This window comes from Cyprinus carpio, chromosome A3 (assembly GCF_018340385.1).
Source record: "Cyprinus carpio isolate SPL01 chromosome A3, ASM1834038v1, whole genome shotgun sequence".
Classification (NCBI taxonomy): domain Eukaryota; kingdom Metazoa; phylum Chordata; class Actinopteri; order Cypriniformes; family Cyprinidae; genus Cyprinus; species Cyprinus carpio.
The window spans coordinates 7,521,560-7,548,372 of record NC_056574.1 but is presented as its reverse complement, the minus strand read 5'-3'; the positions used below and the strand labels follow the sequence as shown (position 1 = coordinate 7,548,372).

At 37.0% G+C, this 26,813-nt stretch overlaps 2 protein-coding genes across 2 annotated transcripts in view; both read left to right on the top strand.

The window, feature by feature from the left end:
• Nucleotides 1-9,156: 9,156 nt before the first annotated feature.
• On the top strand, nucleotides 9,157-10,760 carry LOC122135623 (piggyBac transposable element-derived protein 4-like). The gene is given in 2 exon segments (XM_042715679.1): nucleotides 9,157-10,075; nucleotides 10,078-10,760. Coding segments are annotated over 2 exon segments (1,602 nt in total).
• A 3,296-nt stretch (nucleotides 10,761-14,056) lies between these two features.
• Nucleotides 14,057-26,813, top strand: part of LOC122135622 (butyrophilin-like protein 2) — a 55,592-nt gene continuing 42,835 nt past the window's right edge. The window contains exon 1 of the mRNA XM_042715671.1: nucleotides 14,057-14,412. Within this exon, the coding sequence (XP_042571605.1) occupies nucleotides 14,361-14,412 (52 nt within the window). The 5' untranslated portion in view covers nucleotides 14,057-14,360. The remainder of the gene's footprint in view (nucleotides 14,413-26,813) is intronic.

Here is a 26,813-nt window from a genome sequence, read left to right as displayed (position 1 = left end):
CACGATGACATGCGCAGTGGTTGTCATGTGAGACGGAGCATTCGCAGGGGACTGTGTCAAGAAGAAAAAGCCTGTGATGTGAGTTAAATTCATTCCTGAGCTCTGTCAAATAAAAGGCAGTAAAGTTTCAGTTTATGTGTATGCCTGCATTTTTTTTGACTGACCCATTCTCAAGAGATGGAAGTTTCCTCCTATGGTCTACAGACCCTCTTCGCAAGATTTCAGCTGTCTGTCATCCGATAGGGTAATCCATTGTTTAATTTAATTTAGTTTTTTGGGACATTTTATTATCGTGGGATACTCTGACTTCTGAACTGTGAACTATAATGAGTGAATTAGACTCCACACGCGATTTGCTTGGCGCAAACAGTTCACATGCAGTGCAGCGCTTTAATGGACATTTTCCATTTTTATGGGTCATCTTTATGGGTGACGGAAAAAAAAATTTTCTCCACTGGTGCAAGTGATTTGAAGTGACTGTAGAGGCTAGCGCTGATTTTGATAATGACAGGTTAGCAAAGTTTTTGCCAACTTGTCTTGGTGGTACTGCTTTTAACTACTGGGACCGTTTGCCTAGTGAAATTAAGAAAGACTATAAACAAGTGAAAGAAAAAATGAAAGCTGTTTTTGGAAAGCAAGTTTTTCTCCACATTTCAAAGTTATTTTAATGCACGCACACGCCTGCCTGGCGAGGCTCTCCAAGTTTTCGCAGCAGAAATTAGCCATTTGGTGGATGAAGCTTTTCCCACATATGAGGCTGATGCAAAGAATGGAGAAAAATTCAGACGTTTTGTTGCTGTAATTAAACCTTATCTACAGCTTCGCATACATGAACAAGGTGTAGATACACTGGATGCTGCTGTTGCATTGGCCCTGCAGATTGAACAGGCACACCAAGCCAGCAAGGTACTGCTGCCGTCTCACCCGCAACAGTGGACTTCCTCAGCAACAGGAGTTTTTCCTGGATCTACCCTCAACATTCTTCCACAGACTATACCTACCTCTCCCTGCTCCACGATGTCTACAGCACTTCCTGCGGTTCACTCCGCTACATCAGGGGACTTCAACGGACCTTGGAAAGTTTGACAGAGAGAGTGGATCAACTTCAGCTAGAGGTTAACAGACAGAGGTATGCTGGCAGACACACTACTTCACCGGTTCGTCAGCGTCACAGTCTTACCCCAGACGATTGACGTGGGCACACATCTGAATGTTGCAGGTATGACGGACATTCATAGACTTACTGTGACTGTTTTTATGAGCGAAGTAGGCCATCATATAGAGATACGAGTGGTGACAGGGACTATCACAAAGAACACAGATATGAGGGCTATCGTGATCAAAGTCCTAGGATGTCACCTAAATGTGGGCAGTGCTTTACAGCTCTGGATTCTCTGGATCATGCTTCTGGTTCAGACAATGGTCGAGGCGACAGGTCATCAGATGGCTACTTAAAGCAGCGGAGTCATCGGTCTCCAAGTCCTGCTCATTTGTGTTTCCAGTCTCCTTCACATGTTCATCAGCGCCAGGAAAACTATCAGTAGTTGACAATGAGGGCCAACTGCTACTGACACCAGGCCCATTGGTAACATTATTGAACATCATGTGACTTCAGACTCTAGTCAGGCCGTGACACAAAATGTGGCACTTGTCATCGAAGACACAGTAGTCCATGCATTTATTGATACTGGTGCTGATGTTTATCTTATCAGTGAAGATTTCAGAATGTCTGCTCCTACCTTGCGTCAAAGACCCTTGGTGAAACGTTGGTTTATACGTCTAACATCCATTTCTGGTGACACTTCAGATTCAGTGGGTACACTGTCACCGAATGTCACTTTGGGCAAGTGTACAGTGTCACATTCATTTCAAGTGATCAGAAATTGCTCAAAAGCACTTGTACTTGGTTGGGACTTTTTGTCTATGCACAAAATTGTGATTAACATGCAGAACATGTCTTTTCAGCTAGGTGAGGACTCCATATCCTTTATGGGTGAAAATAAGCATTCCCTTAAACTTGTCGATATGACAGTGTGTACCACTACGATTGTTCCTGCTCTGTCAGAGGCTGTAATCACTGCAAAACTTGCATCACCCCACATAGGTTTTACAGCCAAATGGCTACACAGGTGTGTTTGAGACTTACTATCACAAAGATTCTAAGATGGGGTTTGCATGGACTGTGACCCACAAAATCAGGACCATAGATGATACTCCAAATTTCCCAGCGAGCCTACAGGACTTCTCCTGCTCTCAAGGCAGAAATTCACCATCAGGTAGAAAAACTCAAAGCACAAGATATACTAGAGGATAGTGATAGTCCTTGGTCCAGTCCTGTAGTAATGGTGAGAAAGAAAGACAATACCTACATATTTTCCATTGACTATCGCAAATTGAATTCTGTATAACTGATAACTGTCTAACCATAACTGATGCACACCCGCTACCTCGAATAGACGATAGTCTTGATGCTTTGTCAGGGTCTCAGTATTTTTCTACCATGGACATGTCTTCGGGTTATTGGCAGGTAGAATTGGATCCAAATGATAGTAAAAAGATGGCCTTTACCACAGGGGATGGCTTGTATCATTTCAAAGTGAAGCCAATGGGCCTTAAAAATAGTCCACCAACGTTTCAAAGGCTAATGGAGCTGCATTGGACAAAGTGTGTCATTTATTTGGATGACATCATTTGTATTGGCAAAGATTTTGAGGATCACATGAAAAACCTCAGACATTTTGACCAGGTTCAGGAAAGCATATCTCAAGCTTAACCATTTTTTGCAAGGCATCTGTAATGTACATGGGTCATGTTGTCTCATGTTGTCTCTTGACCCAGCTCACAGTCAAAAGGTAAAAGATTGGCCAACTCCTAAATCTGCTACTGAGGTGTGAGCATTTTTGGGCTTGTGTAGCTATTATAGGTGTTTTGTGCAAGATTATGCCTTAAAGGCTCAATCTGTTCACAGACTAACCCACTAAGATGTGCGTTTTGATTGGACCGATGAGTGTTCAGTAGCCTTTCAGCAACTAACATTCTGACATCTCCGCTTGTCATGGCATTCCCTTATTTTGATCAGCCGTTTACATTGAGTACAGATGCGTCTAATACAGCTATTGGTGCTATCCTGTCTCAAACTCAAGATGGCAAAGAGCGAGTTGTTGCATTCACTAGTTATGTACTTACCTCGACTGAACGAAAATGGTCCACTTATGACAAAGACCTGTGGGCAATAGTTTGGTCATTCAGACATTTTCATCACTACTTGAGTAACTGCCCTTTTACGATTGTCACCGATCACAAACCTCTTGTTGGCCTGAGAAAATTTTACTTTGATCTTGATCCCACGGGATGTAGAGGACGTGGAGCTTGATCCGTATGAATGGGTGATCATCCACAAAGATGGCAAGAGCCATACTAATGCGGATGCCATGTCTAGTATTCCTATAGATTCATCTACAACTCCGACACCTCTCACACGGACAGTATCTATTCAAACAGTTGACTTGCCTCTCAATTCTCAGACTGCTGTTTTTGTCGGTGTAAATGGTACAGAAAGTCAACCTAAGGTGGAGTCACAAATTTGTCTGACCGAATGTGAAATCGATGATGGGTTGTCTGAGTCTACTATACAGATGCTGTGTACCTCTTTGGGTGAGAAGGAAAAGGACATTGCATACTACAAGGAAACAGATGCTTTGCTCTCACAGCTCTATAGTTGGGTTGAAAAACAGAAGAGACCTAATCTTAGACAAGTAAAGGGGAAATTAAGACAACTTTGGTGGCAGGTTCCCCCGTATGGTGTTGAAGGGTGAAGTCTTGTGTCGAACAGCTTGTAGTGCTCCAGGTAAACCTCAAACTTATCAGGTGGTCATTCCTGATATTCTCATTCAGGACACGTTACACTATTTGCATGGTGATCCCTGTTCTGGACATTACAGTGCTGAACGTACATTGGAAAGAGCGGTAATAGGTATGTGTTGGTGGTGCAGGATCACTTTAAGAAATACGTCAACGCGTATCCTATGGTGGACCAATCAGCCAGTACAGTGGCACGGTTGTTGTGTGACCAGTACATACCTGAACACGGTGTTCTAGAGGAATTATTCTCTGATCAGGGACATCAGTATGAATCAGAGATTTTGCAGGACATCTGTAAGAGATTAAACTCTAGTAAAAAGAGAACTACACCTTACCACCCTCATGGTAACGGAATGGTAGAACGGTTCAATAGAACATTGGAGGATCAGTTAGTGAAGGTTCTTTTTCAGAGTCTTGGTGAATGGGACCAGTACTTATCTGCAGTTGTACTGTCATTTAATGCTACACCTCATTCTAGTACTGGGTACTCGCCGCTCTTCTTGCATGTTATTTTTTATTTAGTACTGTCCTGAGTAAGATATTGTACATGAAAGATGTTTACATTTAGTTCACAAGACAAAAAAATTCTGAAATTCTGAAAAAAAAGAACCCCATTCAAAAGTTTGGGAACCCTTGGTTCTTAATACTGTGTGTGGTTACCTGGTGATCCACGACTGTCTTTCTGTTTTGTGATGGTTGTGCATGAGTCCCTTGTTTGTTCTGAACAGTTAAACTGAGAACTGTTCTTCAGAAAAATCTTTAAGGTCTTTAAGCTTTAAGCTTGTTTCCTTCTGGAGCATCAGTGAATGTTTGAACCTTTTTAATAGCTGTGTTTGAGTCCCTCAATTGTCCTCAGTGTAAAAAAAATTGGATCTCAAAATCATAAAGTCACTGCTGGAAAGGGTTCAAATATGCAAAGATGCTGGAAAACTAAAGAATCTGCAGGACCTTAAAGATTTTTCTAAAGAACAGTTCTCAATTTAACTGTTCAGAACAAACAAGGGACTCATGCACAACCATCACAAAACAGTAACCACATAGGTAACCACACACAGTATTAAGAACCAAGGGTTCCCAAACTTTTGAATGGGGTTCTTTTAATAATTTCAGCAATTTTTTTGTCTTGTGGACTAAATGTAAACATCTTTTATGTACAATATCTTACTCAGGACAGAACTAAATAAAAAATAACATGCAGTTAGTATGATCTCTCTTATTTTTTGAAAATTATTCACATTTTCACAGATTCTGCAAGGGGTGCCCAAACTTTCGAGCCCCTCTGTAAGGAAGAAAGGGTTCAGGAGTTGAGACCATTTTACACAGCTTTATCTGGGTCTCTCCCTTTGTCATCAGGAGGGCTGTGGGTTGGTGAAAATGAGGCTCCTGTACTCTCTTCTGTTCCTCATGTTCTTAGGCCTTCAGGTCGCATAGCGCAAGTTCCTCATGCAGCAGCCACCTCAGTTGGTGAAACATACCTCCTCAATAGGTGGGGAACCTTCGTCAAAATCTGTAGTCACTCGTTCAGGGCGTGTTATTACAAGGCCTAGGACGTTTTTTCTTGTTAAAAAATAAATAAATGAATAAAAATTGGGCATAAATTGTACTTTTGTTCTTGGTTTGAAGTTTTACTGTTTAACACTGTAAGAACACTTGCATTTTCAGATTATGTAATTTCTTTTTCTGCCCAAATATCTGTGATGGAGAGGAGGTTTAAAAAAAAAAAGGACGAAATACAAGGTGATAACATTTATTTTATGCAATGGTTACAAACTGTTTGATATTGTTATATGGCATGTTATATCTCTTTTGTTAACTGACATTTCAAAATGTGTGTGTGTGTGTGTGTATATATATATATATATATATATATATATATATATATATATATATATATATATCTAAAGCACCTTGTTCAATAAGTATTTAGATGTTTCGCATATCTGTCACAGTTTAAGCATTATCTGTTTCTCTTGTTCTGATGATGGAAACTTTTTGGGGAGGATTCGATGTCTGTTGAGACCCATGTGAATGTGCTACAAAGTGAGTATCGGAAAACACATCCAGACACCTGGACTGTCAAAGACCACATGGCACAAACATTCTCCTGGAGATGTTGAGAAAGCATGGAAGGAATGTCTCTGGAGGATGTACTCAAAAATACCCATACTTAAGGACACCTGCTGGAGTGAGTATAGTAAAAATTAAATCATCAACTGTAAAATATCTTGTTTTAAATCTTTTCCTGTAATATTTTATTCTTTTATTTATTCTTAGTCCATCTGTTAATTTAAAACAATAGTTTTAGAAAACAATGTAAGATTTATCAGTGTATAAAAGAACATGAAATGCATTGTATATTGTGACCCTTATACATAAGCCTTCTAATTGTTTTTGCAGTTCTGCACTGTATGTAGCTACACTGTCTGAGCCTAAGAGGATGTAACAGAATTTGATCAATTTGAAAAGCATTTTCATTTTTTTTTTTGTTGTTGTTGTTTTTTGTTGTTGTTTAATTATTATTATTAATTTTTATTTATTTATTTATTTATTATTATTTTTTTATGTAGGGTGACCCTGCTACACCCTTTCCTACCATACAACTGATGGATACTGGCTGGAAAATTGCAATCATAGGAGGATGGCTCAGTGTGGTGAAAGAAGATGGAATAGACATGTGCCAGTGCACCAGCCTTGATAAAGCCTTCATAACAGCCATCTGTATGTATTTTGCTTTCAACATTGCATATCCAACACACCTGAGAAAGACACTGACTTTCCTTCAGAGGCAAATTGTCAACACTGTGGAAGATGGAGACAAGCACTGCCAGTAACTTTACTCTGAATGATTAGCCATTTGTATTAGATCCTCAACTGTACCATTGCCCAAAGAGCAATTCACTCTTTTGAAGTTAATCCAAAATGTTGGAGTTGTACATGCACATGAACCAAATTTTAGTATAACCTGTGGTATAGATGAGTGCCAATCAACCTTTTGTGATTCCATTCTTTTAGAAAACATGCACAGGAAGCATATGTACTTCATTTTTGGTCCTTTTGGTAACAAACATGACTGTCTCAGTGAAGAGTCTGCAGTACAATTGTATTATAATATAATGGAGAAGGGTCTGGCTGCAGACTTCCGCTTCCACTAGTGACAAGACTTGCAGACTTTTTTTTATTTTATATTTTGTTCTACTTATTGGATACTACTTGTTTAAATCTATCTGGGGACACTGTACAAATTGTGAGTAAAAAAGGAATGGAATAATTTACAAATCTCAAACTTATATTTTATTCACAATAGAATATAGATAACATATTAAATTTTGAAAGTGAGACATTTTGAAATGTCATGCCAAATATTGGCTCATTTTGGATTTCATGAGAGCAACACATTCTAAAAAAGTTGGGACAGGTAGCAATAAGAGGCCGGAAAAGTTAAATGGTACATATAAGGAACAGCTGGAGGACCAATTTGCAACTTATTAGGTCAATTGGCAACATGATTGGGTATAAAAAGAGCCTCTCAGAGTGGCAGTGTCTCTCAGAAGTCAAGATGGGCAGAGGATCACCAATTTCCCCAGTGCTGCGGCAAAAAATAGTGGAGCAATATCAGAAAGGAGTTTCTCAGAGAAAAATTGCAGTTTGAAAAAGAGTTTGAAGTTATCATCATCTACAGTGCATATTATCATCCAAAGATTCAGAGAATCTGGACCAATCTCTGTGTGTAACGGTCAAGGCCGGAAAACCATTCTGGATGCCCGTGATCTTCGGGCCCTTAGACGGCACTGCATCACATACAGGAATGCTACTGTAATGGAAATAACAACATGGGCTCAGGAATACTTCCAGAAAACATTGTCGATGAACACAATCCACCGTGCCTTTCGCCGTTGCCGGCTAAAACTCTATAGGTCAAAAAAGAAGCCATATCTAAACGTGATCCAGAAGCGCAGGCATTTTCTCTGGGCCAAGGCTCATTTAACCTTTTGAGCGGTACGGTCCCACATATGGGATTTTTATTTCCGTGCCCCTGAGAGTATGGTCCCACATATGGGATTTGGAACGTTCAGTGACGTCGCATAACTGCCAGATTCAAAATTTCAAATCGGCTTCTTGCGCCAACACACAGAGAGGCCAGCATGAGAAACGCTGGTCATTCATATTTGCACAACTAGCTACTCAAACAGCTTTTATAGGCACTTGATGTGTTTATTTTGTAACATACACTTATACTGTCACAGAAGCACCAGACAAAAGTTTATAGGGCATATAAGCACAATAATGTATGAATGAAACAAGCTCAGCCTGTTTGTTTTAGGCTTATGGGCTGTCATTTACATTCACCCAAACAGTGTTAACATGTGCATGATGTGCTTAATTTATGCCACGGACACTCCGATTGTCACAGAAGTACCACAACAAAAGTTTATAGAGCATATTAGCGCAATAAATTAATGTATGAATGAAATGCGCGCAGCCGTCTTTGTTTTCATCATAGGCAGCGCGGCTGTCGTTTACGTTCACTCGTTTGCATTCGCATAATGTGCTTATTTTATGCCACGGACACTCCGATTGTCACAGAAGTACAACAACAAACGTTTATAGGGCAAATAAGCAGAAGAATGTCAATTATGAATGAAATGCGCGCAGCCGTCTCTTTTCATAATAGGCTGATGAGCGGTCATTTACGTTCACTCAAAGTGTTTATAGGCACTTTATATGTGATTATTTTATGTCACAAACACCCAGATTGTCACAGAAGTACCACAACAAAACTTTATTGAGCACATAAGCACAAGAAATAATGTATGAATGAAATGCGCGCAGCCGTCTTTGCTTTCATCATAGGCAGCGCGGCTGTCATTTACGTTCACTCAAACAGTGTTTATAGGCACTTTATATGATTATTTTATGTCACAAACACTCAGATTGTCACAGAAGTACCACAGCAAACGTTTATAGGGCATATAAGCACAAAATATCAATGAAACACGACCACCCGATGCGTCGCATTACTAGTTTATTGTTTACATAACTTATAGTATACAAACAAACATGGCTTCCTACTTGACAGCTCATGACATCACTATTCATAGTTCGCGGGGAAGGGTTTTTTATTTTTTTTTTTTGCGGGAATGTTTGGCGGGGTTGTGACGCGTCTCCGTCTGAGCTGACCACATTACTTCAGAGTAAACATGGAAAGAAAACTTACTCGTAATGATATTTTGGACATTCTTTTTGACTCGGACACTGAATCTGGCAGTGGCAGTGACGGACAGCTGTCAGACAGTGATGAGGAAGCCCACCTCCCAGAAAACCTTGCGGGCTGTGATCGTTCCGAAGCCCCGCCGATCCCTGACAATGAGTGAGGGCGCTGTTGTGGAGAACTTCCTTCCAACCTGGACGTCCAATCCATTCTTTCCATCAGCCCTGGATTTTGACAACACTAACAAAGGTATTCAAAGTAACCTAACAAATCCTTCTGAGCCAGAATGTTTCAGATTATTTATAAAGGAGCAACTTGTGGAGCAAGTGGTGCAGGAGACCAATAGGTATGCTCATCAGCTGAAAGAGTCGGCTACTATCCCTGGGAAGCTGGCAAAGTGGACTGAAACAACTGTAAATGAAATTTACACATTTCTGGCAGCTGTTATTATTATGTGCCTGGTAAGAAAAAACTCCTTGAAAGATTACTGGAGCACCGACCCAGTAATACAGACCCCATTTTTCTCTGCTCTCCTCTCTCTGGATCGGTTCCAACTACTCCAGAGGGCCCTCCACTTTGCTGACAATGCTACAGCAAATCTCAGAGATCCTCTGAATAAAATTAGAAGCGTTTTCACCTCTCTGATGGCTGGTTTTGGGCAGATGTTCGTTCCTCACAGGGACTGCATTGATGAGTCACTGCTGCTGTGGAAAGGCCGGCTTGGATTTCGACAGTACATTCCATCAAAGAGGAAAAGGTTCGGGATCAAGCTCTTCATGCTGTGTGATGTTCTGACTGGGTACGTCATCAATGTGGTAGTGTACACTGGCTCCAGCACAGACATCACACACACTCCAGGACTTGGTGTGTCTGGCTCAGTAGTGCAGACACTATTGAAGCCATACCTGGGGAGAGGGCATACTCTGTACGTGGACAACTGGTACACCAGTCCTTCTCTTTACAATCACCTGCTGAGAGGCAAAACCGGGGCTAGTGGAACAGTGAGGCCAACAGAAAGGGCATGCCACGCTTCCGAGACGGGATGTCCATTGGGGAGGCAGACTTTAAAAGTTGCGAAGAAATGCTGGCCATGAAGTGGCATGACAAACGAGATGTCCACATGCCGACAACAGTCAACTCAGCAGAGATGTCACCCTCTGGAAAGATAGACCACACAACTGGAAATGAGAAAATCAAACCCCAATGCGTGCTGGACTACAATAAGAAAATGGGTGCTGTGGATAAGGTCGATATGATGGACAGTTTTGTTGGCTGTACTCGCAAGACCTTAAAATGGTACAAGAAACTGTTCTTCCATTTTGTGGACCTTGCAGTACACAATGCATTCATTGTGTACAAGGTGAAGAATGATTCTAGCCTGACATACCAAAAGTTCCGCAAAAATCTTGTCCGCCAACATGTGAAAGAACACCGCACTCCCCGGAAACCATCTTCTGGTGGTCACCCTCCTGCTTACAACCCACTTCGTCTCACTGCCCGGCATTTCCCCTCTGAGATCCCTGCAACTGTCCAACAGGGGAAGAACACACGCAGGTACTGCAAGGTCTGTCTGACCACCAAAAAGTGCCCACAGAAAAGGCAGAAGACGAGGTTCATGTGCAAACCTTGCAACACAGTGCTGTGTCCAACAGAGTGTTTTGAACAGTACCACACTTCAGCCTATTTCTGAAAAAAATTAAAAAAAAGTTACTGTAACAATACTTCTTCTTTTTTTGTTACTGTGTAAATAATCTTTACTGTGTAATTAATGTATATTGTTTAAAGTGCAAAATATATCAAACACACACACACACACATAAACACACAGCTATTAAATCAACCTTGTAAATAAGTGTACAGTAATTTAGGAACAATTTAGCTGTCAAGTTGTAGTTGTAAGTATATTTAATCAATTTATATGTAATTATTTATTATCATAATTATTATAGAATTTCCTTATATTTAGATATTTCATGATATATATTCTAAATACTTTGTAATTGCTGTACAAACTTTTTGATGACTGTTCTACACATATGAGATGTAAATCTGTTCATGCTGTTAAACTACCTTTATTTTTGTGCAACTAAGCAAATTGTACCAAACCAACTTTGGTTTAAAAAAAAAAAAAGTTCAATACTAACTTTGGCTTCGCGTTTTCATTAATAGTATTTGAATATTTTGTCACTTTAATATAAAGGATTCATGCACATTGTTTCATCGACATGCCATTCTGGTTGATGTTATTTCTTGTTAACAATAAAATTAACGAGATTAAATTTGAAATAATAAAATATGAGAATAATACATTTGCCATACATGATCATAATACCTTGTGTGATCACCGAAGTACATGCACGACTTCCATCCTCCTGCACATGACGGTAAGCACAAGTTTCCTGTTCCAAATATCTTCCTGTTTTTGAAACACAAGTGTTTGTGTTCATATCTTTGTTTTCGAGAGTGATCCAATGTTCGTGGCTTGAAATAGAAGTAAAATTGACCGCCTTGTGCTTCGTTTTTACAAAGAGTCCAGTGTTATAGCTAATAATTATTTTACCCTGCCACACGCAGCACAGGTCACGTGACTGAAAACTTTTCTTTGAGTCACGTGAACCCCATGCTGCTTTGCAATGTAAACAAACTAGGCTGCGGCCATAGCCCGTATTAAATGCAAATAGCAACAAATTTCTTACATTTGCCGCTCGTCGACTTAATGTGCGCAACTGCTGCAACATGTTTAGGATTATATTTGCCATGAAAAGAAAACAACATAAAAAGTTTATTATAATTATAACATTTACAAAAGACTTACAGTTAGAAGAAAAAAAACATCAAATGTGTCTTCCTGGCCAGGCAGTATTAAAGCGCCAATTTCAGGTGTTACCATGGAAACTGAAACGTAATACAGACCAACGTTCTATGGCCGTTAAAAAACTCACTCCAGGGGGACAGCTGAGATATTCTAAACTCAGCACTGAAAAGGTTAAAATGGACTGTGGCAAAGTGGAAAACTGTTCTGTGGTCAGACGAATCAAAATTTGAAGTTCTTTTGGGAAAACTGGGACGCCATGTCATCCAGACTAAAGAGGACAAGGACAACCCAAGTTGTTATCAGCTCTCAGTTCAGAAGCCTGCATCTCTGATGGTATGGGGTTGCATGAGTGTGTGTGGCATGGGCAGCTTACATATCTGGAAAGGCACCATCGATGCTGAAAGGTATATCCAAGTTCTAGAACAACATATGCTCCCATCCAGACATCGTCTCTTTCAGGTTGTATTTTCCAACATGAAAATGCCAGACCACATACTGCATCAATTACAACATCATGGCTGCGTAGAAGAAGGATCCGGGTACTGAAATGGCCAGCCTGCAGTCCAGATCTTTCACCCATAGAAAACATTTGGTGCATCATAAAGAGCCTGTTAGCCTGTATTAGACAAGAACGGGACAACATTCCTATTCCTAAACTTGACCAACTTGTCTTCTCAGTCCCTAGTGTTAAGGATTTGGTTATGTCCTTTTATACAGTTTACTTTAAATTTTTCATATTTAAATGATTTATGTTGTCTATTTTGAATGTGTATTGTTTAATCGTTGGATCTTTGGGTTTTTTATTAGTTTGTACATTTGTGGTAATTAGGTCTTTTATTTTGAAATTCATCCACTTAAGCAGATATATTGTGGCGTGCTCAAAGCATTGAAGCAAATAGCATATACATCCAAAATTTTTCAGTTAAACAAAACCTCAAGGATAAATACAACTTCAAGGATTTAGCTCCTGGTTTAAGTGGAGAATATGGTAAAATTGACTGTTATCTGTATTGTTTTGGATTTCTTGTTTTATGTAATGTAGTAATGGTTATTTGTTTGTATGATGTTAGATGTTATTCGTTGTTGTATTTGTATTAGTTTGTATGTGATTTGATGTATGTTTGTTTCATGGTTTATTTCATGGTATATTGTGTTTTGTTTGTTTTCATGTAAAGCTCTTACGGTGATTCGTGATGTCTTATGGCATTTCACGGTGATTACTGCAAATCTATGGTGACGGATCTTTAATAAAGCTCATTATGAATCATCATTGGAGGAGTTCAACATTTTTAAGCCAGGAAGCTACACCCAGACGTTTGCAGACTGTTATAAAAAGAAGAGGGGATGCCACACAGTGGTAAACATGGCCTTGTCCCAACTTTTTTGAGATGTGTTGATGCCATGAAATTTAAAATCAACTTATTTTTCCCTTAAAATGATACATTTTCTCAGTTTAAAACATTTGATATGTCATATATGTTGTATTCTGAATAAAATATTGAAATTTGAAACTTCCACATCATTGCATTCTGTTTTTATTCACAATTTGTACAATGTTCCAACTTTTTTGGAATCAGGTATCTATCTATCTATCTATCTATCTATCTATCTATCTATCTATCTATCTATCTATCTATCTATCTATCTATCTCTTGAATTGGCAACTGAAACTGAAAGCTAAATTTTGTAATTCCACATAAGACAGTCCTGAAACAACACATCTGACACAGTGGGAAGGTGAACTCTTAATTTTAGTTGAAAGTGGTCTGTGCAATCTATAACTTTTATTTTTATAACTTTTTTGAAAGTAGACACAGAACAACACATATTAAAGTTAGGGGGCTCTAAATTTTGTATTTCCACATCGGATAGTCCTGAAACGACACAGATGACACTGTGGGAGTGTATACTCTCAATCTGAGGTGGAACTAGTCTGTACAATCTAGAACTTTTATTTTTATAGCTTTTTGAATGTAGAGATGCAGCAAGTTTATATTCTTGCTCTTATTTTGTAATATGATTATTGGAGGGCTTTTATTTTGGTATTCAGCATCAGACAGTTACGGACTGTGTGTTGGGGAAAAAAAATAGCATTCGCAGGAAGAGCACTGCAATCAGCTCAGTTCTCTGACGGTTTTACCGTAATACGCAGTTTATGTGCGACCCTCGAAATAACGTGGCGGCTAGATTGACAGTGCTTTTTGACTTGGCGACTGGCTTGACCGCAGTATTATTTCGACGGACCCATTCTCAAGAGACGGAAGTTTCCTCCTATGGTCTACAACCCCCTCTTACAATCATCTGACTTGACCAGCCTTTATGGCAATTTAGAAGTGAAAGTTAAAATGAAAGTGAAATGAAGTGTTCAGTCTGCCGCATTGCGCTAACAGAAGCGTGCGTCAGCAGTAATATCTGCGATCATTTGCAGCTAGTAGACATGATCTTTCTGCTTTATTTCGCATAGGCTATTGGAAGATGCAGCCACCGAACTGTGTTTTGATTTCAGTATTACTGATGATCGCTGATGGTACGTATGATCTATAATTTACACTTATTCAGGGCAGGGTAAGGGCGTAGATTTAATCTTGAAATGTTGGTATGCTGCCTGCTATTTATTGATTGAATGTTATCCATCTTTACACTGTTATAACTGCTATATTCTCCTTAAATCTGATATAATGTATGTTTAAAACTTATACTCCTTAATTACCTTGTTAAATGTATAATTTAATAAATTGTATATTGTTTTATTCATATACAGTACAGACCAAAAGTTTGGAAACATTACTATTTTTAATGTTTTTGAAAGAAGTTTCTTTTGCTCATCAAGCCTGCATTTATTTGATCAAAAATACAGAAAAAAAAATGTAATATTGTGATATATTATTACAATTTAAAATAATTGTTTTTAAATTTATTATCCTTTAAATTATCATTTATTTCTGTGATGCAAAGCTGAATTTTTATGATCATTATCACATGAACCTTTAGAAATCTTTCTAATATGATGATTCATTATCAAAGTTGGAAACAGTTCTGCTGCTTAATATTTTTTCAGAACATGTGATACTTTTTTAGGATAAAAAGTTAAAAAAAAAAAAAAGAAGCTATGTTTTTAAAATATAAATATTTTGTAATAACAATATACACTACTGGTCAGTAATTTGGGATCAGTAATTTTTTTTCTTTCTTTTTTTTAAATAAAACCAAAACTTTTATTCAGCAAGGATGTGTTAAATTGATAAAAAGTGATAGTAAAGAAAATATATTATTAGAATATATATTATTAGAATTTTTTTTTTAATTTTGAATAAATGCAGTTCTTTTTAACCTTTTATTCATCAAATATATTAGACAGCAGAACTGTTTCCAACACTCATAATAAACCAGAATATTAGAATGATTTCTAAATGATCATGTGATAGACTGGATGTTACATGTGACACTGAAGGCTGGAGTAATGATGCTGAAAATTCAGCTTTGCATCACAGGAATACATTTTTTTTTTTTTTTTAAGTATATTCAAATAGAAAACTATTATTTTAAGTTGTAATAATATTTCACAATATTACTGTTTTTTCTGTATTTTTGATCAAATAAATGCAGGCTTGATGAGCAGAAGAAACTTCTTTCAAAAACATTAAAAATAGTAATGTTTCCAAACTTTTGGTCTGTACTGTACTGTATATATATATATATATATATATATATATATACATATATATATACTGATAAGTATGAAATTAAATATTCAGTTAGCCTACTGTCTTAATGAGTGAGTCACTTGAATCATTTAAGTGCGGGAACTATTCTGTTTTCGTTGCTATATTGAGAGTAAACAGCAATGAATATATAAGCAAGCTACAATATGAGTGGAGTGGTGATTGCTAGATTACACAATATTACCTCCTTCTCAGTACATATCTTTTTACCAGGGCCGTGCACTGGGGGTGGGCCTGGCAAAAAGGTTGTTTGGTATTTTTTATTTTTTTCTGTCAGTAATAATTTGCTCTCTGTCTTTGAAAAGTCCTAACAACTTGTACAAAATATCCATGTTCTTAGAATTAGAATGTCTATTCAAATGATTGTACCTGATCAGATCTAATATAATTAACACCAAATTTGCTGTTGTTGGCACACTTTGTTGACCAAAACAACAACAACAATGCTTTCACAAAAAAGGAGATAGAGACAGATGAGAGAGAGAGTGAAGGGAGGCTGCTAAAGGCAGTTCAACACTGCAAACATGGATTCAAAGCTCCAGCAAGCCAGCAGGTAAATTATCATATAGAATATTTAGCAGTTTATCACACTTTAAATCTTGTAATTATGTATATTTCCCATCACTTGTCTTAGCTGATACTAGTAATCTATATCATATCATATTTATATTTTATTAAAACCATATTAATAGTAGGCCTATATATAGTTTATAAGTTAATATAAATGTTCTAAATGAGTTTTGTAAGTATATAATATAGATTTATGCTGTATAATATTAAATTAAATGGCCAATACTTGTACTTCCACTGAAGATGAGGCAGAAGCAGGCTCAGAGAGTGAATGAAAGACCACTGAGCATCAGCCAAATCAGGCAGGTACAGGTAAGACTTAAACTGGCTGACAGCAAAGGAATATGCTCTATAGAGTATGATAATTATTTGAATGAAATAGTAGTTACAGTACATTACAAAAACATAAAATGAATTAGCACTAAGCTTAACAATTGTATTTGCAATATGTAGCATGTAACGTGTTTAGCATGTCACACTAGTATAATGTTCAATATGAGCCAATTGATCAGAAGAAAGGTGCGACTACTGGAGAGAGGAAGGTAACACAGCAGGTGAGTGAATAACCAACACTGAGCCTTTTAACAGTGTAAAGATTGATTTTATATTAGAAAATGTTTTTCTCTTTTTTCTTTGAATAGATGAATCACGTATTATCACAATTTGACAAAGTGTAAAATGAAATACAGTGTTTCCTCTTATTACTCTTTGGAACTTTCTAGGCACTTGGAATCAGCAGGTTAAACAGTTCAGCTCAGTTGAAACAAATAAATAAAATAAAACATAACATAAAAAAATAAATAAAAAAAATTTGAATATAAAATATTTAAATTGTTTGTTACCCAAAAGAAATGAAATAAAATAAAACATAACTTAATAATACTCTCAAAGAAAATGTTCCAATCAATAATTCAAATACTCAGATAAACACTCAATATGATTCAATGTACAGAATACGATTCAGTTAATTCTCTTGCAAATCCGATATATCACTTTTGTGATAAATGTGTAAATACTCAATGAATACTCAATAATCAGTAAATTGGTTCAATAACCAGAGTCTATGAACTAAATGATTCAGTTCAAAGAACTGTTGATTCTTTTGAAACAGTTCGAGTTCAAAGTTTATGTCCTTTGATTGTGAATCCAGAGGAAAAATAATTAAAATAACAGCTCTCAATGAGTTCAGGTCCCGTTTATCCAAAAGCAAAAAGAAAAGGATTATCCTACCAGTTTGGTGGCTCAAAACACAGTTCAGCAGAGAAAACTGTTCCGTGGGTGGCTCGCCATATACAAATTGCACCTCGTGCATCCAGCATGAATTCAGGAAACTCGTCACAGAAGAACTCAAATCTCACAAAAAAAAAAATTATATCAAGGTAGTGTTTGAATTGTAACTCACCAAGGAAAGGAATTGATATATTTCTAAATAAGTAAGTTCAATTGTGGCACTTTGATGCTCCGTGCATCTGCATCTCTCTCTATTTTACAAGCCCCCGCCTCATCTGCTTCTTAACCCGGCAACAGCTTCTTCATGTTATAGCATCAGCTCAGAAATTCTGGTTTTCTGTTGCATCTGTTGCATAAACACTTTTATCTCTAAATTGATTATTTAATGTGGAGGGGTTTGAAGATCACTCAGTGCAGCTGCCTTGTCTCACTCTCTCTCTCTCCTCTCTCGGAAAATCGAGAACTCTCTCTCACGCATTTAGAAAGCGGCAGGTAGGCAGAGCTTACTCAGTTCACTGCTATTACTAGGTCTTAAAGAGCCCATCACTCAGACACAGTTAATGATCAAATAACTTCTTATACTTTCCTTTAAATTATATTTTCTTAATTTTTTCTTATCTTTTATCTTCTTCACTGATAGCCTGGGTTACCCGGGTTACAAATATGATTGTAAAAGGTTTGTTATTCATTCTCTATATTAAGATGAAACTGCCCCAGAGTCAGTTCAACAAAGTAAAAGTGAAGGTATTGGAACTGAGCCAGAGACAGAAAATGTTCAGACGTAGAAAGAAAGAAAGGCAATACAGTGAGACAAAGAGGGAAGAGACCGAGGCAGAACAGGGTTATATGGAGAGTGAGGCAACCACAGTCGTGTACTAATGGGAGAAAGAGCCAGAAGACTTTGAGTTTTTGCTTCTGTTACAAAATCGATCAGATACTGTCCATGTAAAGAAACATAATCTAATGTACTGTACAATGCTGCATTTTCTGTATTTTCAAATTCAGTAGGACTCTGTCGTCCAATTTTGCCATTATATGTTCATTGTCATGCTCACTACTTGAATCTTGTATTAGTGGAGAGTTCAAAGTCTAGCATTCATTTTTTTTTTTTTTTTTTTTTTTTTATAACAGTACACTCTAAAAAAAAAAAAAAAAGATGGTTATTTAAAGGTTCTTCGTATTACCTGTTCTATTTGAAGAGTTTGGTTCCAAAACACAATAGATCCATTTTGATTAATTTGAGTAAAAATGTGTTTTCTTTTCCAAGAAAGTGCCAAGATGAAAACCACTATTTTCTGTTTCAAACTTTCACATAGCATCTTTAGGTTATAAAAACATAAAAATTCAAATCCAGATTTTGATTTTCAAAGATTTATTATAAAATGTATTTTTTCCCAAAATGCAATAAATCCATGACACATTTTTCTTTTCACTGAATCAATATAAAAGTTATTTTTCATATTAAAACTCTTGAAAATACAAAACTTAGTAAGTTGATCCACATATGACAGCCTCTGAACTTGGTCAGTACTGATCTTATATTTAGACTTTAAATTTTATATTTATTTAGGAGTAAAAATCATTTTCCAAATTTTTTTTTTTTTTTCATCTGACCTTTGACCTTTTTTTTTAGGGAACCATCATTTCTTTGTCCTGTCCATCATCACTTTGTCCTGTTAGGGTAAATCATTTTTGGCAAATTGTCTGAAACTTCTCACACAATCAAATGCTTTTTCATCATTGAGTCATCATTGGAGCATCACTGTCTGTCAGAATACTAATGCCGATAGACATCTTTCCTGTGACCACTGGTTGTTGTATGGAGCACATCTTTCAAACTGGCATAAAGTAATATACCCAAATGACTGACTTCCACAGCAACCTATTCTTCATCAGTGCCCTCACCCTCATTGCTTCTATCCTCCATGGTCCTCAACAACTTGTTTTTTTTTACTACAACCTGATTTTCCGATGCTCTCATATCACTATAATCAATACTTTCTGAAATAAGTACAGATTTGTCTCTCCATCTTCCAAAAAACGTAGAAAAATGAACCAAAAACACATGCATAAAGGTTATTATACAGCTTGCCAGTGATGGTCAATAGTGCCATAATCACATAATAGGACTTTGTCAGTTATGAATGACCCTCAGATTTGTTGGTCTCTGAGTTGTTGTTTTTATAAAAGTGCATTAACAATGACAAAAAATGTTTAGAAAACACATTTGGATGTACAATTATATTTTTTATAACTTGAATTTATATGAATTTTCTAGTAAATGAGTTCACTATGGAACCTTGAGAGCATGTGGCCTAACATGTGCTTATATCTCGTTTACTACTTTGTTACTAAAAATGTGAAGCACATGGCTAATAAATTTAAATTTTACTGGTTGAAGGGGATTTGACATCACTAAAATAAAATTTTGTTGGTTGAACATTAATATTATATTTTAAATGCAGTTTTCTTAGTGTCATTTATAAATCAAGCCTCCATTTACTTAATAATAACTTTATAATAATAATAACTTTATTTTGTATAGCGCTTTTAAAAGTCAATTCTCAGAGCGCTTTACATAAGCAAAATTAGGATAGATAAAATTGGCATGATAAACACAATACAAATAAAGTATTACAAACAATTTTACAAACCTAAAAACAATTTAAAAATAAATATCCAAGACATAAATTAAACCCATAAAATACATCACATAAACAACCACAAAAATCATCTATCACCCAAATGCTTCCTTAAAATAATACGTTTTAAGTAAAGATTTAAACATTTTCAAGGATGATGCATTTCTAATTTCGGAAGGCAGAGAATTCCATAACTTTTGGGGCTGAAGAAAACAACCCACCACCAACCACTTTTATTAGCTTCACCACAACAACTAAAAAAAGACCAGCGTCGGCCGAGCGAAGATTATGTGTCGGAATGAAGGGTATTAAAAGCTCAGAAAGATATTGAGGGGCAAGTCCATTTAATGCCTTGTAGGTCAACATAAGAATCTTAAAATCAACACGAAATTTGACAGGTAGCCAATGCAAGGTCTCTAAAATAGGTTTTATATGATCTCTATGTATTGTCCTAGTCAGAATACGTGCAGCAGAGTTTTGCACCCACTGAAGTTTGTTCAAAATAAATTTTGATGCTCCTGCTAACAAGGCATTGCAATAATCAATTCTAGAGAAAACCAGAGTATTGATTAATTTTTTAGCTCCAGTAAAAGGCAGCATGGACCGTAATATGGATATATTTCTGATATGAAAAAAAGAAACTTTAACAGTATTTCGTACATGAAGATCAAATGTTAAATTAGAATCGAAAATTACTCCTAGGTTTTTTAATTTAGATTGGAACTGTATAACAGAGCCATCCACATGCAAGGCTACGGGTTTCACTCTGCGTAACTGGTGAGGCGAACCAATAAGCAACACTTCTGTCTTATCACTATTTAGATATAGAAACTTAACAGACATCCAATTTTTGATATCTGTGATACAGTTAGAAAGATGTGAAGCAGCCACATTTACATCAGATTTTGAGTGAATGTATATCTGGGTGTCATCAGCATAAAAATGAAAATCAAGACTAAGAGACCTCAAGAGTTGGCCAAGAGGAAAAATATAAAGACTAAAAAGTAAAGGACCTAAAATTGAACCCTGAGGTACACCATATTTTACCACGCCAACCTCAGATCTGCAGCCACCCAGCACAGCAACTTGATCAAAATTTACTTTAAAATACATTTTATCCAATGCTGATTTATTATCACAGTTGGAAACCTGTGATACTTTTTCAGGATTATTTGGTGAATAAAAAGTTTAAAAAGAACAATTTATTTGAAATGTAACTTTTGGAACAATATACACAACCATTCCATTTTTTTTTTTTTTAAGAAATTAGTTTTTAATTAAGCAAGAATTTGTTAAATTGATAGAAATACTAGTAGTAAAGAGTGATATATTTAGAAAAAAATCTCTATTTTGAATAAATGCTGTTCATTTATCATTGAACCCCCCAAAAGTATCACAGGTTAAAAAAAAAAATCAGAGCCAGAGACAGATGCGTTTTTTCAGTGCTGTGCATTATAACCAATCACACACGATTCTGTTGAGCTCATGAATGCGATTACCAATCAGTGGCATTCAGATGAGTCATTGCTGAAACACCGGAGTTTTGATGTGTTGCGGTTGCCGGACTCTTGTAAAACATGGGAATGAATAACACGCCAGAATCGGCCCGACCAGGGTTTTATCATAGTTTTACTGCAAATGCTATGGTTAAACCATGGTAAATTCTGTGGTTAATATGGTTTTACTACAAAACCATAATTAAACCATGGTTTGTTTTCTTAAGGGTTTCTATCTCTTGCGAGATTAGATCATTTTTATAGTTTTAACATCAGTTGGGTATTTTTAAGAGCTGTATCAATTCTCTAGTAAATTTTTCTGATCATTATATGATTTATTTATTTATTTATTTATTTATTTTTAAATCAAATTAAACCCGACAGTGCATATTGCCATTTTAATACTAATTATTTTGCAATAAGGACTCTAAGGATGTCTTTAAGTTGTTTTGGGAAGATTTTCAAAAACAAAAGATTTATTCCAAAATTTAAAGCAATGGTGAAATTTTGAAAAGGTTCAAATAAAACAATGTTGTCAACATAACACTCACATTTTCACCAAAGAGTCAAATAGTTCTATGAAGGCCTTGGAGACAGATGTAATCAAATTACAGAGCTTAGTTGATTCAACTGACTAAAATTATATAGAGATGGTCTCAAACAGAAAAACCCAGCTAGCAGACCTACTGGGGTTGAAAACACAAGGAGCTCTGATCCGTTCTTGTTATTTTAAGTATTGAACAGATGCACCATTTAAATATATTTTGTCTTAAAAAAAAAAAAAAAAAAAAAAAAAAAAACAGACAAAAAACATTTCCTGCATGCTTTGCACTCTGAGACAGGAGATATTTTAATTAGTCATGCAGAAATATGAGAAAGAGCTTGCAAGTTTTGTGAAAACTTTTCTGATTCTGAGAGTTCTTTTTTTGAAGGTCTTAATCAAGTGTCAGAGGGGGCCATTGCAGAGCTCTCTGGCGCTTTAAGCCTAGGGGAGTTGCATAAGGCCTTACAAGGCATGGATTCTGGAAAAAAATGTCAATCTTCCAGTTAAATCTTATCATTTATTTTGGACAGAGGTAGGGGGGATCTTTTGCAGGTACTTAATGACAGGCCTCAGGCAGGTTGCCAGTGAGGAGCCACAGATCTTTTAGAAATTAAAATCTGGAGTTTTATCTCACTCCTTTGCTCCAATTATAAATTGCTTTCTAAAGTTTTAGCTAATAGTTTAACAAAAGCGATCGATAAGGTGGTGCATCCAAAATCAGACTTATTGTGTCCCGTGTAGGTAATTTTTTTTTACAATATTATCCTTGTGTGGGATATTTTTGATGTCTCCAAGTTGCTCAATATTAATCTTGAACTTATTTCACTACTGTAGATCAAGAAGAAGCTTTTCATAGGGTTGAGCACCCTTATTTGTGGAGAACATTAGAAGCTTTTGGATTCTGTCAGGATTTCATTGATAAAGTGAAAGTGCTTTATGCACTCTAAAAACTGCTTTGTTGAAAACAATCCAAATTGGGTTATTTTGGCAAAAATTTCAAAAAGGGACGAACCCAACGCTGGGTTATTTTAACCCAAGAAGTTGGGTTATTATGTTTAACCCAGCATGCTGGGTTTCTTTTTTATGGTTCAAAATTACTACACTGCTAGGCTAAAAGAACCCAAATTGAGCTAGGCATTAAACCTACAAATCTTGTTCATTTTAAAATCACTTTTACACACAAATAATAACTATCAAATGGTAAATATTTATTAAAAACAAGAGAAAACAGTCAAAAAGTAACATGCATGAGAAATGCAGAAAAGTATGGCATTAACAGCTACAGAGTTTATATATAAAGCATTGAAAATGTGTTGAATATAAATTTTAAGATCAAATTTGTCTTTTTTGGTAAATTTTATATATTGTATAAAAATATACAAAAACACTATTATATAATAATTGTACAAATAGTAAATTTATTTACAAACTATTCTGTCATGACAGTACACAAATAAAGTACAACATTAACACTGATATTATAACATTTAACAGATGCATGTGTGTGTGAAACAATGTGAGCATGTGTATGAATGACAGAGTGTAAACTCCATTTCTACTAAACAACACAGAACAAGCATTTAACATTTTGTTTTTACAAATTAAACACTTACAGTTTGTTTCATAGTCCATCCATAGTTCACATCCGTAAGGATTGGTAAATAGTCTGTTTTATAGTGTCAACTCTTTGTGTGGTTGTTTAATGTCTGTCTGCCACAGCGCTCTTGAATGCTATAATGGCAGCACTAGTGTGAGGGCATGTAATGAATAAATATATTGCTTTCAGAAAGCTACCTCTTTACATAAACATTAAAACAGACATGACATTTACATACCTCACATTTTCACATATGTGGAGGGCTGCTCTTCAAAGGTTTAGTTCACCAAAAAATAAAAATGGTACTAATTTACTCTCCCCCATGTTGTTCCAGACCCATACAAACTGCAAATTTTTGGAACACAAATAAATATATTTAATATTCTCTTATTTCTTTTCCCTCCATTGCTAGTCTGGGAGACCAATATTTTCTTTTGAAGATACATGTTCGCTATCATATAATTTAAGATTTATTCATATATAAATATCTTCATATGTAAATATCGGAATGGATTACTTCTACAATAACTCTGTATTTATGAGGCTTGAAAATACTGCTTATCTAGACTCTCAATGGAACAACAAAAAATTATGAGAAAATTAAAAATTTATTCATTGTGTTGTAAAGACAGACAAAAGTCTTATAGGTTTGGAATGACATGAGGGCAAGTAAATTATTTTTTTGTGTGAACTATTCCTTTAAGAGGGAAGACCAAGAATGATGACTCTCCAAATCAGACACCTCCAAAGTTGGTTTGAGTTTCTGCATGGAACACACAGACATCAATAATTTTCATGAAATATGAGCACGTAATCACACTGTTGTTACATCAAAATGTGACGTAAACAGGCACGAGACAACAGTAACATTTATTTTTCTAAAAACAACATACATAAATCTCAAAAGAATGATGTTCTCCTATGTCTCTGGTTTCAACATCTACAAAAACAGAAAACAAACATTCTTTTTACTCTTTGTAAAAAAAATAAATAAAAAATAACTGATAACATGAAATTATGAAGTTCACTTGCCTTAAACTGTCTTTCCCTCTCTTCAAAAGAAGCTGAAAAAATCGCCTCCTCCTCACACAAGCAGGCTTCTTTGTCCTTAACTCCAAAGTAAGTTTTAGTTCTGCAAAGAAAAAAAGGGACATCAATGGTTTAAATAAAATATGAAATGTGAAGTAAACAGGCAGGAAACAACAGGAACATTTATTTTCTAAAAATAACACATCAGTCTCAAAAGAATGAAGTTATCTTGTCTTTGGCTTTCAACATCTACAAAAACAAACATTCTTTTAGTCTTAGTAAAAAAAAAAAAAAAAAATAACATGATGGAATTATGAAGTTTATGTAAAGTTAGTTAACTCCCAGAGCGGACTCAATGAAGACACGATCTCAACAAGTCTGAAATATTACATGCAAAAAATTACTTTTAACAATTACCACTTCAACAGCCTCAAAATAATTATGATAGTCTTTATTACATAACGCCGTTTCCTTTAGGAAACTAACGTACATTATGTTTAACCGTGAAAAATAAGATGATAAATTAACATGAGTATAACCGTAACCATTATCGTCTATTAACACCTCAAAAAGTGCAGATATTGTAAAATCTTATGTAAATATGACATAAGACAGTCACGGACGTTATATTAAAAGTAACGTTACCTCTTCCATTCAGTAAAAGAGGCCGTTAAGACCTCCGTTTCTGAGGCAAAAACCACGTCCGCGTATTTTACAATATAAGCTCTTTTATGTCTGCCTTTTATGAAACCTCAAAATACTCCCGGACATAAACAATGAATGATAACTTTACATTTTGAATCTTTAATTACCATAATGTTTTTCATTCGCTTCTCGCTTCTTTCACGGTGAGAAAATGGCAGCTTCTCGCACTGGCGTCGTCCGATGTTAATGTGACGTGCGTGATCTCTTTCACGTCTGCGTTCCCAACCCAGCATTGCTGGGTTATAATCAAGACCAATTTGGGTTAAACTTTGGTTCCCTTTCAGTCGGTCACTCTCGACGCCACGTCGGTGACCGACGAAAATGGGATATCACTTCGATAGACCAATCTACTTCGAGTGTAAACTAAACAAGCCAATGCACATTGGCATGCAATTATTGCATCCAGCTGCCGCTGATCACAGCGTGAGTATAAGAAGGCAGCAGGTGCAATGCATACCAGCTTTTTGCTTCGAAGCCGAGCGAGAGTATCGTTCTGCTTACCTCAACTGTCGACGGTGAACTGCGAGTTCAGCACGCTCTGGGAAGCTTTCCCTTCTTGCAAAAACACTCTTCAGCGGCGGTCGTTCCAGCATCAAGTGGATTGCACACTTCAGGCTGCACTACCCCCTGTCGTGTTGCAAGCGGCCAGCTCCCCTGTGCGCCTCATCACCAAAAGAGCATTTCCTGAGAGCGAATTTCCTCTAAAAGAGCTCCACGGGTGTGTCTTTATAAAGACGACGGATCGTCCTAATAAGGATGCCGTTTCACCCGTGCGTTTCTGGATGCAGTTGTTACCTGGCACCGGGTGATGGTCACGATCGCTGCCTCACGTGTCTGGGCGTTAAGCACGCTGAGGTGGCTTTCGTGGACGAGTCATGTTCTCACTGCGGGAAGATGACCGTCTCAGAGCTGCGAGCCAGGCTCCGCTACCTTCAGGGGGGCAGAGTCCCGCTGCCGCGATCTGGTGCTCGTTCTGGCGGCCGACAGACGAGAACCACTTCCGGCAGTAGCACGGGCGGTTTGAGGGTTACAGTGGTGGCAAACCCCGCAGGGAACCAACCCTCTGGGGACCACCGCTCCTCTTGCACCCCTGATCCAGTGGAGCAACCCACGGAACGCGCTGGGCCCTCTACAAGGAGCATACCAGCGGTATCCAGTGGGCCTCCCCCCGACCGGATGTCGATCTCAGCATCGGAGGGAGAGCTGTCGGATGAAGATTCGGCTTCGCTGCCGCCCTCAGGGACGGTGGCAAAGCCTGAGTCGGATCCCGAAATGGCAGCTATGCTTTCCCGGGCCGCCGAGATGGTAGGGCTCGAGTGGAATCCTCCACCGCGTCCCGAGCCATCGAGGCTGGATGATTGGTATCTCGGGGTGGCGCGCGCTGCTTCTCAGC